General features: G+C 53.0%; 1 protein-coding gene across 3 annotated transcripts in view; it reads right to left on the reverse strand.

Moving 5' to 3' along the window:
* ST8SIA5 (ST8 alpha-N-acetyl-neuraminide alpha-2,8-sialyltransferase 5) overlaps positions 1–17,046 on the reverse strand; it is a 63,832-nt gene that overhangs the window by 12,276 nt on the left and 34,510 nt on the right. For all 3 annotated transcript variants that reach the window (XM_077900685.1, XM_077900683.1, XM_077900684.1), the window contains 4 exons: positions 8,453–8,539; positions 4,844–4,988; positions 993–1,105; positions 140–232 (listed from right to left, as the gene is read on the reverse strand). In XM_077900685.1, coding sequence (XP_077756811.1) covers positions 140–232; positions 993–1,105; positions 4,844–4,988; positions 8,453–8,539 — 438 coding nt within the window. The remainder of the gene's footprint in view (positions 1–139; positions 233–992; positions 1,106–4,843; positions 4,989–8,452; positions 8,540–17,046) is intronic.

Genomic DNA, 17,046 nt, shown 5'->3' on the forward strand with positions numbered 1-17,046 from the left:
AGTCTTTGACAATCAGGTGTGTGTCTGACGCTACAGACAGCACACGTCAATCTGGACAGCCACATTTCCCGGGGCCCGTAGCCACATGTGACACTAACAACTGCTATATTGAACAACATGAGTTTGGAGGGTCACTGACCTCTCTGTGATGATGCTGGGGTTCACAGTGACCACATCCGTCTTCACCCCCACATCCATGGTGTACTTCTCTGAGATGGGGGGTAGGTTGCACCTGCAGAAGAGACAAGGTGGCCCAGCCGCATGTGCTCACTCATTTTAGATGGAGCTGAAGAGCGGGCAGAGTGAGGGTGTGGGGAAGGACGAGATGGTGCTCATACGGGGCAGAGGGATGCAGAGGCAGCCAGCGGGTGGATTCTTGGTAGCCTGTGCTCAGAGAGGCAGGTTTAACTCCTTCCCCCTCCCACCCTGAGTGGCACATTGATTACAGATCCATGACCCGTGAGACCCCACCACAGCCTCGACCCCAATCCCTTTGCTTTAAGCTTTTATTTCTGACCCATCATCTTTATCCAGGCTCAACACATATCACCAAAGAGATAAGAGGGGGATCTCTCTATGGAAGAAGAAATACAAGGACCAGTCTCTAGCTTAAAGCCAGCATTGGGGTGAGCCACAAGGCTGCCCTGGTTCCAAGCCCAGCTTCTGGAAGAGTAGAACCCAACCAGGGAGGTGGCCGCCCAGATGGCCTCAGCAGCAGATGCACACATCCCCTGGGGGTCTTCAGTGCCATCATATCTGCCATGCTCCTTATGCACCTCCCATTCTGCAGATGTAGAGACCCAGGCCCCGGCAGGTTCAGCCACCGGCCCCAAGGGACAGGGCTGGGGAAGGAAAGGAGAAAACCAAAGTGTAAAGGTGTGCAGGGGTGGGGAGAGGGGACCGATAGGCTGAAGGAGAGCATGAGGGCACGGGGGTAGGACGCCACCAGAGGGAAGGGCACAGTGCAGGAGCGCCATGGGCAATTCTCTTACCGGAAGACAAAGTCAGCACTGTTGATCTCTCTCCCACAGCGGCTGTTCTTTAGGATGCCTCCATTGCCCACCACTGCACACTTCTTAAACTGGGACCGGTAGTAGGGCATGTCCTGGGGGAGACGGGAGCACAGGGGTCAGAGACAACTCCTTTGCCCTGCCTTCTGCTGCCCTCTCCACTGTACCCATGGCCACCTCTGTGAGCCAGCCTCACGGAGAACGTGCGGGAAGAGTGGTTGTTCCACTTTGCAGACAAGAAGAGAGGTCAGGACACTTGTTCTCAGTCTCACTGGTGATTACGAATGAACTGGAAGAGAAGCCAGGCCTCATAGCCTTTTTTAATAAGCCGTGGGATGCCTCAGGCTTCCAGAAAGAAGGGAGTATAGGTTATGGCTCATCCTGCTTGCCTTTGGTTTGCCCAGTGTTTGGCAGCTCATCTTCTCTGTAGCTTCCAATATGCATGTTTTATGAGTTAATGCAAATGTGCTGGGGGATGACAGCAGCAGAGATGGGGCCAGGACCACCCGGGGCCCATACCTGGCCCTCACCCCTTTCAGCTCTGGGCAGGGTACAGAGGGAGGACACAGGCCTGGAACACAAGGGTCATATGGACTGGGACAGATGCCAGGACTTGGCAGCAGCAGGGACAGAAGACCAAGGGCTGAGGGAGCAGCAGGGTGCAGTGAGAGCCTGCAACTCCTCAAATCTCGGCAGAGGAAGAGCCCTGAGTGCAGGAGAGCCCAGGACTTACCCCAAGTGACCCCAGGAGTGATCATCTCATAGCACTTTGACCTTGGCACACCCTGACTGCTGGGTTCCCCTGGTATGGGGTTACCCTGGTATGGGTGCTGAATGCCCACAAGGCTCCTGGGGCGTGCCCTCCAGGGGACCACAGGCAAGTTTGCAGGAAAAAGCAAATGCTGGATTGAGGGTTAAGAGTCCTGATTCTGCTACATCCCTGCTCTAGGTCATAATCGCCTCCTGAGTAACCTGAGGCAGATGGGACCCCAGCAGCCACATGCATGGCATGGGGCAGAAGCAGAGGCCTGAGTCACGAGTGGGGTGACCAACCACCCCAGTTAGCCCAGAACCAGGGAGCTTGCCTAGGATGCAGGACTTTGCTTGAGTCAAACCCGGAAAATCCAGGGCCAACCAGGATTGGGCAAAGACCAAGGTCAGCCCTGGTTTTGCCCCATAAGAAGGTGAAGGAACCAGGGACAAGTGTTCTGAGTTCTCAGCAACTCGGTTTTTCCATCTGCAAAATGAGGATAATAACATGTGAGTGTGTCATGCTTTTCAATGTGACCGTGTAGGACAGAGTTTCTCAGCTGGACACTTGTTGACATCTTGGACTGGATCACTCCTTGTTGTGGGGGCTGCTGCCCCACGCACTGTAGGATGGCTAGCAGCATCCCTGGCTTCTCCCCACTAGAGGTCAAGGGTATCCTTCACTCATGAACCCAAACATTTCCAAACACTGCCAAATGTCTCCCTGGTTAAGAACCATTGGTGTGAATAAAAAGCCTACCCAGGGCTGTGCTTGCCCAGAGATATCTTGGCAAGAGGACCCAGTCCTGTTACTGTCATCGGGCCACAAAGCTCCCTTGGCCCAGGAGCCTGCTGGGTAGTTCCCCTCCCAGCTCACACCAGCCAGCCCGCCCTGGATGCCAGCAGCCTGTCGGCACTTCGGCCTTCTGGTGGGGCCACCTGCTAGCTGGGGCATGGATAATCACAGCACCTCAGACCCCGGGAAGACTAGATCTGTGGGAGGTACCCTGTCAGCCTGTGGCAATGGGGCCCATTTTCCCTAGAGGGACAGGCCCAGGGGCCAGGAGGGGAAACACGGGTATGCTAGAGCCAGTGGGAGAAACTGCACTGCTTGACTTTTACCAGAAAAAGGAAAAAACCCAAAGTTATCTTTGGAGACATCCTCAAAGGCCTTCATGTTCTATGTCAGTGTTTCCCAAACTTCTGCACATCAAAAACAACCTGGAGTACTTTCTGGAAATAGAAATCGCTGGGCTCCATCCCAGAACCATGGAATCAGAATCTCTCTAGGGCGGAGGCAGGAGACCGAGAAGCTGTATTTCATGCAAACCCCAAGAAATACTTCTGAGGGAATATTTCTATGCCACAAGCTCTAATGTGGGGGGGGTGGCTAATCACGGCCCGAGGGCCACATCAGACCTTCTGCGCGTTTCTGTGCAGCTCACGGGCAAAGCATGGATTTTATATTTTCAAATGGTTGGGCGGTGGGGGTGGGGGGGAGGCAATCAAAGGAGGAAGATTTTGTGACACGGATAAGTCACGTGAGGCTCCCGTGTCAGTGTCTAATGGGAACCAGAGTGCTGTTTGCGAAGGCCGGTGGCTGCTGTGTGCTGTGACCGCAAAGGTGGATGGCTCTGACAGGGACCAGATGGCCTGCAAAGCTTAAAATGTTTACTCTCCTGCCCTTTCCAGAGAACATTTGGCAACCCCGCTGCAGCTCCCTGAGCCTCGGAGGTCTCTACTCATGGCCCTCCCTGGAGCCATATGTCATAACCGAGCCGTGTGTCACCCTTGGGCACAGCCGGCATGACACGCAATCCCACCCACTGTCACCGGCTTCCCACTCCAGGCCTTGAAAGCCCCACATTGTAGAGGGGGCTTATATCAGTCACCCTGCAGCACTGTGACGTGGGAGGGTAAGTGTGGCGCCTCTCCACCTTCGGCTCCTACCTGCTGCCCCCATGGGACCCCATCTCACCCAGGGCCCTCCGGGCAAGTACCCTGGGCTGTGTGTGTCACAAGCATTCTCGTGGGAGCAGGGAAGTGTGGGCCCTTAAATTTCTTCCAGAAAGGCCTGAACACACCCCCTACCCAGGCTGTCTATACACTGGACCCAGTAAGGTCTGCCCTGGGCCCCGTGCTCCCCAGGATGTGGTTATGCATCCCTCCCGTGGAATCTTTGTCCTCATCAGAGTGGGCTGACCACGCAGGTCCCCAGGCCCCTTCTCTGGGAGTCTGATGCCATGATCAGGCCACAGGGGAGTGCAGGAGAGTGCTGCAGCTTCGGTGACTCAGGGGACCACATACCCGGGACCAGGGAGCCACCATGCCAGCCCTGAACGAACAGCTTGCCTCCAGACTTTTCTTATGTGGAAGAAGGACAATTAACATTGATCTTGTTTAACTTAGATTTTCTGTTACAAACAGCCAAACTGGGTGCCTGGGTGGCTCAGGGGTTGAGTGTCTGCCTTCGGCTCAGGTCCCGGGATTGAGTCCCGCCTCGGGTTCCCTGCATGGAGCCTGCTTCTCCCTCTGCCTGTGTCTCACCTCTCTCTCTGTGTCCCTCGTGAATAAATAAATAAAATCTTCTAAAAAATAAATAAATAAAATAAAAAACAGCCAAAGCTTTTCCTAGACCAAACTCCAGGGTCATGGACAGGGAGGAGAGGCCTTGGAAGATGCCATCCAAGGTCATCCAATGTGAGATCAATCATTCTTGCTTTGCTTTCTGCTGGTTTGTGATTTCTTGTGCACACAGCCTTTGCATGAATCTTTTTGCTGCTGCTGTGCCTGCCTCCAGTGGGGGACAAATGCCTAATCACTCTCCCAGGTAGCTTCAGGATGTCCTCCGCAGCAACGCAATAACCAGCATTTGATAACCACTCTCTTGCCAATGTCACTCAGACAGTGGCCAGTTGGCATTCACCGTGCCCACACAGTCTATCCACTGGGCCAACCGGAGCCAGGACAGTGGGTGCAGAGGGCATGGCACAGTGATGCCACCACTCTACCCGGGCACGGCCACGTAGGGCTGCGTGGGGTGGCCCCGGGCCCCGCCTAGCCCGCCCTGCCCGAAGCAGCACCTTGGGAAACATGCGGAAGATCTCCTGGTTGATATGGTAGATGCCGCTGGTGTCCACTTCATACTTGAGCTTGGTCCCCAGGGGCGTGTTCTTCTGAGTGGTGAAGAGGAAGGAGGGGGCATTGCAGCACCGGGACAGAGTGGACCTGCCAGGCAGGAAACAGAGCAGGACAGACAAGTGACACGGGGCAGAGCAAAGCTCCTGGAAGAACAGAAGGGTCGTGGAATGAGGCCCCTGGGGATGACCAGGGAGCACTGTTCTCACCCCCCTACCCCTTCCTGCACTCACTCCCCACTCCCACACCTCTGCTCGTGCCCTCTCCTTCAACACCCTCCCAATGCCTGGGCCTTCCTCCCTGGGAGCTCCCAGCTGCCCAGCCCCCGCCCCCCAGCATCACTGGTCTCCGAAGTCCCGGAGCACAGGCTGGACACCATCCGCGTAGTCACCTACCAACCCCCTCCCTGCCTGAAGCTCTTGACGGCAGGGACCCCGCTTCTCTGGCTCCCAATTGTGGGCTAAATCCTGCCTCACTCAGGCGCTCATTGAAATCCACTAAGCATTCTACTACTTGCTAGAGGTGCTGTTGATCCAGCCTTGATGGCAATCTGGGGATACCGAGCTCATCCTTAGGTACCTGGCCCCTCCTATCAGACTGTAAACAAGGCGTTTACCCTGTGCCATGGGGTCAAAAACCTGAGACAAAACGGTCAGCAGAAGTGTGCAATTTCGGTCCCTGAGAAGTGTCTTGGGGGTGGTGTTAGGAAGTGGGTTGGTGGGCTGGTGCTGGACCACTTCCTGCAAAAAGAGGAGTCTCATTGATTCCAACAGGTTTTCAGGAGCTCACTATTGAAAAGAAAAAAGAAGGAAAGGAAAGAAAGGAAAGGAAAGGAAAGGAAAGGAAAGGAAAGGAAAGGAAAGGAAAGGAAAGGAAAGGAAAGGAAAGGAAAGGAAAGGAGAAAGAAAGAAGAAAGAAAGAAAGAAAGAAAGAAAGAAAGAGAGAGAAAGAGAGAGAGAAAGAGAAAATAAAGAGAAAGAAAGAGAGAGAAGGGAAGGAAGGAAGGAAGGAAGGAAGGGAAGAAGGAAGGAGAAAGAAAGAAAGAAAGAAAGAAAGAAAGAAAGAAAGAAAGAAAGAAAGAAAGAAAGAAAGAAAGAAAGAAGACAGACAAAAAAAGAAAGAAAAGCAGCAGCCCCGTGGTTTTCACTCACAAACCTCAAACACAAGGTACAGAAGGGTTAGAGCTCAGATGATGCAAGCAGTCTTGACAAGTAAAAAATAACACCCAATCTTCTTCCTCCTAGGGAGAAGGTGGCTGCTGAGGCCGAGCTGGGAGTCGGCCAGGCCAGAGGAGGTGGAGGCGTCCCTCGCTGTGGCCACTGCTCGACCTGGTCACTCCATCTCTGAGGCCCAGTGAGAGGTTGAGGACTGGGCCCTGCCCTCCCCTGCCCTGGGGGCTGACGCCCTCCACCTGGGCTGCCCAGGGCTGGGCCTCACAACACAGGCAAGCTGCTGCTCGCACCAGGACCTTTGAATTTGAGGAGTTTTCTGGAAAGTTCCCATCCAAGGTCTGGGATGGAAACTCGGGGTTGCTGATCTGGTGTCAAGAGGCCTGGGTTCTAGATTCTGCTGTGCCCCCGGCTGCAGTGGGTCCCTGGGCAGGTGTCTTCCCCAGGCTGGACCTTGGCTTCCTGGTCTACAGAATGCAGCCTTAGCTCATCCACCTCTGACCCTCTGTAATTCTGTGACTCTGGGCTGCCAACGCCAGGGAGGTGATAATATATTATTTTCATGACTTTCTTGCAGGGATTTTACTGGGGAAGCTCAGCTGGCTGCTGGTCACAGAGAGAGGTCTTCCTATGGTGTGTTGAGTTTCGGAATGTGACTAAGGCTTCCCAAAGTTAGGGCCAGAGGCCTCGGGTCAGTATTGGCCCATTTAGCTTTGTTGGTCTAGAAACTCAATCTTATCTGTCTGCTGGAGAGAACTCCATGGGGGGTGGGGGGGTGAGAGGGAGGGGAGACTGACTCCCATTAACCAGGTTCACGAGTGACTGATATATAAACCAGAATGCCCATGTGTCTATTTGTAGGCAGTAGGGGGGGGAAGCTCACATCTGTCTTCTAGCACAGCCCTACCACCCCACCCCATTGCACTGTGCCTGGTTCTTACAAACCTGAATTAAGGATCTCATCGTGGTTCAGTGAGCTTGTAACAAGAGCAAAGGGAAGCAACCTACCAGCCTTGAAGGTTTTTCCATTTAGAGTCTAGCAAGACCTGATGTCATCTCCTTTTGCTACACCTGAAACTACCCCCCCACCCCCACCCCCACCCCCACCCTCAGAAGGGTCTCAGCTCCTCTAGAGCCTCTTCCCTGGGTAGTGCTGGCAGGTCCTGCTGAAGACTCCCACCTTTATCCTTGTTTTTCTCCTGCTACATCATCTTCCATCGCTTCATTATATCCTTAGATATGTGAATCCCACTAGGCTCTCAGCCCCAACAACATCTCTTTACATGTCACTGACCTCGTGTGTGCTGGGTGTTTATGAACCGTGCAGCCAGTATGCTCAGGCCTCACCCAGCCCCAGGAGGCGTCTGCCCATGCAGTGCCCACGGCGACACCCCAGGCTAAGCAGTGGATCTGGGGTGTCACTTGCTACAGATCTTGGACCTGTCTCCAAGCACTGAGCTCAGGTTCATGTTCAACTTTTAGGATGGAGGGATGGGGTCTCCGCACAGTCCTGTTGGGTCTCAGCCAGCCTCATAGAGGCCTCTGGTTTCATGGCTGCGGGCACCTACTCCTCAGAGGTTGTCACAACCACATGTCTAAAAATGTGCCCCTTAAAACTACTTCACGGTCTCCAGACCTGGCCTGGAACTGCAGCAAACTGGGACAAATGACTTATAAGGAAAAGACAGAAGACTTAGGGTCATTGGCTTTTCACAGCCTCCCAGGTAGGATCCCCACATGCTGTTGGCTCCTCGGTACATGTGAACTACAGCCTGACTTGCCTGCACCCGATTTATACACAGACTCCTGGGATCCCATCGATCCTGGTCAGTGAGGTCTATCTGCACAAACATAATACCGTGAGCTCACAGAGGTTCAGCGACGGCGCGAACCCTCTGGTTCACACCAACCAGGAGGGATTTGTGGACATCTGCCAGCTGCTTAGCTCTCACAAACAGGGCAGCCTTAAGCTACAGCTCTTGCCTCTCTGGAAGTTTATAATCTACACTTTGGGTTAGAAAAGCAATTGGAAACAAATCTGCAGCAGGCCTCATGTGTGTAGTGAGGGGGGCGGCAACAGGCTGAGGCCCTTGAAGATGCCCAGCATGCCTTAAACACCAGACACCCGGAGCCAAGCACGGGCCCGTGATGGAGATGGTGTCCCCACTGGCCCTGCACTGCAGGGCTGCTGTGAGGACAAAGGGCCGGCAGCCAGCAAGGTGCCCCCTCTACCTGTGCACTGAGCCCCACTGCCCAGAGCCCAAAGCCCAGCCAGGGCCAGCTCCGGGGAAGGTGAGCCCAGGGCTGGGCCCCACAGGACGGGGTGGCAGGCAGGAGAACAGCACCAGTGAAAGGGCTGGGGGAGGGCAGACAGGTCACACATACTTGAACTGGTTGGCCTCAGAGATATTCATCGCCCATCGGCACATCTGCAGGCTCTTCCATCTGTCGAACAGCTCTGACTGCTTCACCCTTTGGGAGTGGAGGACAGAAGAGCATGTGAAAGGGGCCAGGCTGGGCCACGTGGCAGCGTTCCCAAACACCCCTTCCTGCCCCCGCAGGTGCCGAGTCCGGGCACGGCCCTTTCCATGCCAACCTCTGGAGGCTTGCTCATTCCCAGAGATAGCCAACTGCTCTCTGGCAAGCGTGCCTTCCACCTTCGGACCAGCCAATCCCAAGCCTGCATCCTCCTCATCAACCTTGTCGACTGAGCCACCAACCCCAAGGGAACTCAGGAACTCTCTGAATTATAGGCAAAAATCCCCTGTCTGTCCACCCATGGGATTTCTTGAGGAGAATCGGAAGCTTCATCAGCTTCCCAAAGAGGTCTTTGATGCCCCCAACAGGGCAAATAGTCACTTAAATGTGAAGTAAAAACCAGGTTCATTCTGCAGAGCTGGGTTTCCTGTGTTTAGCTGGAGGGGAACCGGGTGGCTCCCAAGCAGGGCAAGCCTCCCCCACAGAAGGAACACATACAGGACCGGTGCTGAGAGGGGTGATTGCCGGGGATGTCGTACAGGAAAGTGGTGAAGTGCGTGGATTCTGGAGCCAGGAGAGGAGCTGGGCCCCAGACCAGGTTCAGGCACCTCCTAACTATGGGACCTCAGACAGCTCACTTGACCTCTGAGCTGCATCTAGATAATGAACATAACAATAGGTTATCACCCACCATCCCGGATTTGTTAAGGTTATTAAATGAAGTGATACAATAAAGGGCTAGGCATGGGAAGCGTGCACAGGAAGTACCTGAGAGATGGAAGTAATTTTTATGGTTAAACTGCACTGCCTTGACGACACTCCCTCATGGTCCCCTGGATGTTCCCCTTTTATAAAACCTATAGCCCGTCCTGACTCATGTCTGATCCTTCTCACAGATAGTAAATACCCTGGGGGCAGGTGGACATGCCTGAATTCAGCCCCGTCAATCCAGGCCCAAGACACCTGGCTGATGTGTGGGACACATGTGTTGAGCATATCAATTAATTAGTGAATGAACCAATTAGTCTGCATTCAAATAGAGTCTATAATTATTTATTGAACTCCTCTATATGGAGAGAACCGGGAATGGAGCAGAGAACAAAACAACTCTCTGCTCCCACAGAGCTTAAATAGCTTTGAGGAGGCGGGTGGATGGTGTGCCTGGGTGGCGCAGTTGGTGAAGTGTCTACCTTTGGCTCAGGTCATGATCCCGGGGTCCTGGGATCTAGTCCTGCTTCAGGCTCCCTGCTTGGTGGGGAGTCTGCTTCTCCTTCTCTCTCTTTCTCTCTCAAATTAATAAATAAATCTTAAAAAAAAAAAAGGAGGTGAAGGGAAAACAGGTACATATACACATGACAACAGAAGCACAAGCAGCAAGTGCAAACACAGACAAGCAGAACTACATCAAACTCAAATGCTTCCATTCAGCAAAGGGACCACAACAGGGTGAAAAGTCAACATACAGAACGGGAGTAAGTATTTGCGGCCCATGTATCTGATAAGGGGTTAAATATCCAAAATACACAAGGAACTCCTAACACTCAACAGTAAAAGACCAACAATTAGCTTGATTTTTTTAATACATTTATTTTGTATTGGTATTCAATTTGTCAACATACAGAATAACACTCAGTGCTCATCCCGTCAAGTGCCCACCTCGGTGCCCGCCATCCAGTCACCCCCACCCACTAGCTTGATTTTTATTTTTATTTTTTTTTAATTTTTTAATTTATTTTTATTTATGATAGTCACAGAGAGAGAGAGAGAGAGAGAGAGAGAGGGGCAGAGACACAGGCAGAGGGAGAAGCAGGCTCCATGCACTGGGAGCCCGTTGTGGGATTCGATCCTGGGTCTCCAGGATCGCGCCCTGGGCCAAAGGCAGGCGCCAAACCGCTGCGCCACCCAGGGATCCCTAGCTTGATTTTTAAAAGGGCCAGAAGACTTATACAGACATTTCCCCAAAGAAGAGACATCCAGACAGCCAACAGGCACATGAAAAGGCGCTCGACATCACTCATCATCAGGGAAATGCAAATCACAGTCTCACCCCCATGAGGGCTGACATCAAAGAAACAAAAGGGGGCCTGGCGAGCAATGCCAGGGATGCGGAGAGAAGGGAAACCTTGTGCAGGGCTGGGTGGGAATGCCAACCAGTGCAGCCAGCATGTTAAATGTTATATGGAGGTTCTTCAGAAAATGAAAAATAGAACCACCCTGTAACCCAAAAATTACACTTCTAGGTGTGTATCCCAGGGGATTGCAATTGGGCTCGGAAAGAACTAGCTGCACTCCCATGTTCAGCCGCGACACTGCTCAGCAGTAACCAGGGCATGGAAACCACCTCGATGTCCCCTGATGAGTGAATGAATAAAGAAAATGTGCTACAGGCCCACGACGGAATACTATGTGGCCTTTAAAAAGAAGGAAATCTGCCACGTGAGCCAGGCTGGATGAATCTGGAGGGCTTCGTGCCACATGAAATAAGCCAGCCACGGAAGGATGTACGTGGCATGATTCACTCAAGGGGTGTCTGAGACAGCTGATCTCAGAGAAACAAGAGGGGAGAAGGGTGGTTTGCAAGAACCTTCAGGAAGGAGGGAGGGTGAGCTGCTTGCTGCTCACGGATCTAAGGTCTCAGCTATGTACGATGAGGAAGTGCCAGACGTCTCCTGTATGATACTGTCTGATGCACTTGGTTGAGAGTGTTCTGACCCCCACTAACAAAAAGAGAACAGATAATAACGCCCTGTCAGGGAGAGGTGAGTGCTATGGACAACAGTGAAGCGAGGTAAAGGAAACGAAAGGTGGCTGTTTCAGAAGGGTAGGTCAGGGGAAGGCTTCCCTGAAGAGGAGACCCCTGCACAAAGGACCAAAATGATTAGGAATGAGCCAAGCAAGTATCTGGGGAAGGAGTAGTATTCTAGGCAAAGAGTAAAGTCAGTACAAAGGCACTGGGGCAGGAACTTACTGGGCAGCTTTAGGGAACTGGAAGGGATCCCTTTCCATCCTTTTTTTTTTTTTTTTTTTTTTAAGATTTTATTTATTTGGGATCCCTGGGTGGTGCAGCGGTTTAGCGCCTGCCTTTGGCCCAGGGCGCGATCCTAGAGACCCAGGATCGAATCCCACATCGGGCTCCCGGTGCATGGAGCCTGCTTCTCCCTCTGCCTATGTCTCTGCCTCTCTCTCTGTGTGTGTGACTATCATAAATAAAGTTTAAAAAAAAATAAACCTCAGTTTCCTTAGATGGAAAAGGAGGTTAGTATTTAAAAAAAAAAAAAAGATTTTATTTATTTATTCATGAGAGACACAGAAACACAGGAAGAGGGAGAAGCAGGCTCCATGCAGGGAGCCTGATGTGGGACTTGATCCCAGGACTTCCAGGATCACACCCCGAGCCGAAAGCAGATGCTCAAATGCTGAGCCACCCAGATGCCTTCCCCTCCACCCCTGGTCCCGCTTCCATCCTGATGCCTTCCTCCTAGACTCCCCAAACCTCCCACGGCAGCCCTACCCTCTCAGGCTCGTGTGGCATCAGAGGAGAGGTGCCATCACACAGCCCCATCTTGGCTCGCCTTCTGCTTCCCTCTCCTGCTCTCTGCAATCCACAGGCCCCTGGAGCAGCCTCCTATGTGGCCAATGCCTCAAATGCCACCTGGAAACACAGTCCTTTCAGGACAGCAGGCCGGGATCCCAAGTACAACTGTTACCAGCGTCTGGGTCCCATTCTCTGTGCCTCCAAAACCTGTCACATGCTGGACCAAGGCTGGGGCCCGAACTCCCAGCCTTGAATCCTGGCTCCATCCCCCACTTGCAGTGTGACCTTGGACAAGTCATTTAATCTCTCTGACACTTGGGTGCTTTTGTATGATGGATATAATAACCTCTAGCCCTGCTAATCCCCGGGATGCTCAGAAAGATCAAATGAGAGAACATGTATAAAAAACATGTTATAAATTGCCTTACAAATGTGGAGCTCGCCTTTATTTTAAAGATGAGGGATTGATCTGAGGCTCTGATCTCCTTTCTCCCCAGATACCACCAACAGTCCAGAAGAGGAATAATAAAGGTACAGGCCCACCAGATAAATAGAATGATGGGGGCGGGTGGGAGTTCAGTGGAAGACAGTTTTTGTCAAGTGTGTGGGAGGAAGGGGGGGGGACACAAGGAGGGTGACCTGGCCCAGAGACAGAGTACAACCTCATGAGACATTTTTAAAGGTGGTAGGAAGATGGGGCCAGGGCATGATGCTGAAAATGACCCTCAGTTGTAAGTCTATATGCAGAATCATCAAACCCACCCCCACAGCAGCCAAACAATGTCCTGCAGAGGGTGGGGAGGGGTGGCATCAGGCTGTCAGTGAGTTCCTACAAACAAAAACAAAAACAAATGGTCATTCCCAGTGAAAAGATTTGGACACTCTGGCAGCAAAAAGAGCACCATCTCCAACAATGACTCTTGAGGAAGGCCTGCTCTCTGACAGAGTCCCTATCAGCTTTTTATTGTTCCAAATTTCAATATGAATAGATATCAAGGATCACCTGGTCAACCAGAGGAAACAGATGAAGACAAACCACCAGTCAAAATACCCAAAGAGAAAATGACTGGAGGGACACAATACAACTTTCACATATTCTTAGTGTCTCCAGAGACAGTCTAGAAGGCATGACATCCTTAAAGATAGGAACAGATTGTTCTTAGGACAAAGAAAGAGCTCTGGGGTGGGGACGAGTTCATTCAGAGAGCTGGAAAAGGAAGTCAAGGACTCTTCTCAGAAAGTGGAAGTGATCGGCAGAGACAGAAAGGATGAGATCAAACAGGGAGAACTACGTAAGCCATCCAGAAGGCCCACTGCACACCTCCTACAAGGACTAGAAAGAGGAAGTGGAGAAGAATGGGAGAGAAGGAAACATTTTGAAAATCCAAAAGAACATTCAAGAGTTTGGACACAAGCCTCAGATTAAGAGGTCCGATGGGCATCTACCCAGAAGCACTTGATCCAGACACTTCAGAACCACAGCATCTGGAAACACTCCAGAGAGAAGACAGGTCATGCCCAGTGGAGCTACCAGCATCATGCTCCCATAGCCCCGGACACTACAAGCAATGGGGAAAGTCCTTGGCATTCTGGGGGAGGATGATTTTCTCCTAAAATTCCAACCCCAACAAACCAACAATCAGGTATAAGGGAAGGATTAACTCATTTAGACACAGAACTCAAAACCTGACCTCCTACCCATCACTTTTTTGGGGGGGAAATAACTGGGTCAAAGCAAAAGGAAGGAGTAAAAAAGAGGGTTTACTATGGGTTCTCCACAAAAGTAATCCAACCCAAGGAGGCGGGGAAGGGAAGTTTCCAGGACAAGGGTGGTGACCCGCTAAGAGAGCACCCTGTCCACACGGAGCATGAGGATAAAGGGCAATTCTGAGAGGAAGGCCTGGTTGATGGAGAGGCAGGCAGAAACCACAAATGGGCAGCATAATAGAGACAAAGAGTTCAAGATGAAAAAGATGAGCAGAAGCTCCAGGAAAAAGTAAAGAGGGGAGGGAGGATGTACAAGAAAGGAAGTAGAATCACTATTTTCTGATATTTATGTTTTAGAGTCCACCTATAGAAGAAACTCCAGCCTCCCTCCCCCAACCAAAAAAAATATAACTGCGTTATGGGTAAAAACAGAATGTAAATGTTATCAGCCTTGATACCTTTAAGGCAAATGCACAAATGATGGGAACCAAAACATGGGGATGCGTTTTGGGAGCCGCGTCTTACAAGAGTCCAGGATCAAGAGATACTGTCAGTGTTTGGTAGAACTAGAAATAGGTGACTCAGCCAATCTATAGACGGAAGAACTAAAAATAGCAAAATCCCCCAACCCAGAAGAGCAGGGAGTGGGTGGGGTGGGGGCCAAGGGGCTGAATCCTCACCCCGAGGCAGGACATCGATGCACGCCACCCCAAGTCAAGAAAGAACAGCAGGTGTGCATTACGGAGATGCGTGGAGGTAAGGAGTGGAAGAAGCAGCCGAGCACTGAAAGAAATGGAGCTGGGGGTGGCGAAGGCACAGGGCAGGGGACTGTGGCTTTTCCTTAGTATCAGCTTCTGTGCCCTACTTGACTTTTCCCACCGCGTGCAAGAAGAGACGGAGATGATGAGGAGGTGTCATGACCATCTCTGTCCTCCTTTCTCTCCTTCCATGGCCTCCTCTCTCTCCACCCAGCTCCCATGTTCAGGCCCCATCCACTCACTTGTGTGTCAGACACGTCCCGAGGCCCTGCGGGGTCACCCATGGGGGCTTCAGAGATGCCAGGGCATGAAGGGGCCTCCCAGCCTCCGTTCCTGGGTGCAGCGCAAGGCTCCTCACCCCTGAATGATGGGGAAGGGGCTGCAGGAGATGCCCCAGGGTGACATCCAGGCGCCACCGCACCTGGTGGCAGTGACTGCCTTAAATATAAACAGACTCTAGGATAAACACAAACAAATCATTTGTGTGAGTATCAGCAACACTGAGTTTCATGATAAGTCACCACCACAGAGTAATTCCTCCTGTGTCTGACATTGTCAGGGAGCCAGGCCTTCTCCATGTGGGAATTTTCTGGCTGACTGGTTTCCACCAGCATTCGGAGCAGTTCTGGATCAGAATCACTCCCAGATGAATCATGGCCCTTCCTGTTGCCCCAGAATGCCCGCTGACATTCAGCCGCGCGGCCCCCTCCACACACAGATGGCGACTTCACGTCTCCCCAATGACTCAGAGGCTCCCCCAGGAGCCGCATTCACGGCTCTGGCCAACACAGTGAAGCCACAGGTGCCCTGTCCACGCCAGGCCAACTCGAGCCTCTGATTGCAGCCCTGGACATCCCATTGCGCCTCAGCCTGCGGACCCAGGAGAGGAGACACCAGGCTCACTGCTCCCTAGTGCCCCGCCAGCGGCCTCCATCTCCTCTCAGGGCCCCTGTGCCACCAGGGCCTAGGCTGCTAAGATCTGGGGCCTATGGGGTGGTCCAAGGCCCAGGGGCCACTGGCCAGAATGGCTGCTCCACCCAGGACAGCAGACAGGGTGCCCGAGGCAGAGACAAGTGCTCAAGCCAAACGTGCAGAGCGCCAAACATGTGTCCCTGACGAGGGCCAACAGTGGGCACCCTACACAGGATGGGTGAGGTCCCTCTCCCAAGCCCACCAGGTCTGTGATGCAGGGGCCCAGGTGGAAGGTGGGGTAAGGGCTATTACGGCTGAATCATCTCCTCCGATGCAGCAATCCTAACCCCTAAGATCTCACAAGGTGACTCTTGGGAGATGAGGACTGTAAGGAGGTGCTTAAGTTGAAACAAGGCCATGAGGGTGGGCCCTCATCTGGGAGGGCCGCTGTCCTTATTAGAAGAGGAAATGAGGGCAGAGACAGGCCTGAAGGAAGTCCACGTGAAGACAGAGGGGACGAGGCCACGTGTGAGCCATGTAGAGAGGCCTCCAGAGCCAACCCTGCCAGCGCCTCCGTCTCAGACTTCCCGCCTCCAGAGCCGTGGGGATGCAGCATTCTGCTGTTCAGGCCGTTGGCCTGCGGTGCATGTGTGTGGGGGCTCCGGCCAACTGACACAGTGACAGACCCCAACACAGAGACGGTGCGTGGCTAGAGGCTGGGAAGTCACACGGAGGGATGACCGCCCTACGGGGCCCCTCAGGGCTTTGGCGCTAGACACTGAGGTGAGCAGGAAGGAACGATCCACGTTTTATGACTCAACAGGTAATTGTTTACCTTCGAAGACACGAAAACAGGCTGCCCACAGGTGTGCCCTGGCTTCCCGAGCACAGTTAGGGCCCGAGGTCTCTGAATTCCGGGCAAAGACGAGGATCTCTGCAAAGGAGCTGATGAATTTGGCTCGGGCCTGGAGTCTGGACGGCCACAGTTGCACTGAATCCCAGTTCGTCACCAGTCACATCACACACACACACCCCACCGCCACCTGCTGGAAGCCTTTCCAGGCTCCCGTGGCCCTCAGATAATGACAGAATCTGAATCCCGGTCCACACTGCAAGGCCTCACGAGGTTGGGCTCCTGCCTGCCCCTCCAGCAACATGGCTCCCGTGTCCCCCCCACACACACACACACACACTGGCATTCAGGCCGCCCTGACCCTTCAGAGCCTGGGACCCAGCGGGCTTCCTCCTTTGCACAGACTGTTCAGTCTGGAACCCTCCTGGTCTACATAACTCCTATTGGCCTTCCAACGGGAGCACCAGCATCCCTTCTTCAGGGAAGCCCAGCCTGACAACCCCTCGCCGTCCCAGCCCAGGTCCAGATCCCTGCCACCACCACCCCCTCCGCCCCTGACTTCCTAGGGTAATTAGTTATTAATGTGTGCTTCTCCCTGGTCTGTGAGCTCCATGAAGGCGGGCATCATGGTGGGTGCTCAGCCTGGAGCTGGGTGGGGTTGAGGGGAGCCTCTGGGTGGGATAGGGATGGCAAACAACACAGCCAACCCCGGCTCAACGCATCCCCGGAGCCTTCC

The sequence above is a fragment of the Canis aureus genome, chromosome 6 (assembly GCF_053574225.1).
Source record: "Canis aureus isolate CA01 chromosome 6, VMU_Caureus_v.1.0, whole genome shotgun sequence".
Classification (NCBI taxonomy): Eukaryota; Metazoa; Chordata; class Mammalia; order Carnivora; family Canidae; genus Canis; species Canis aureus.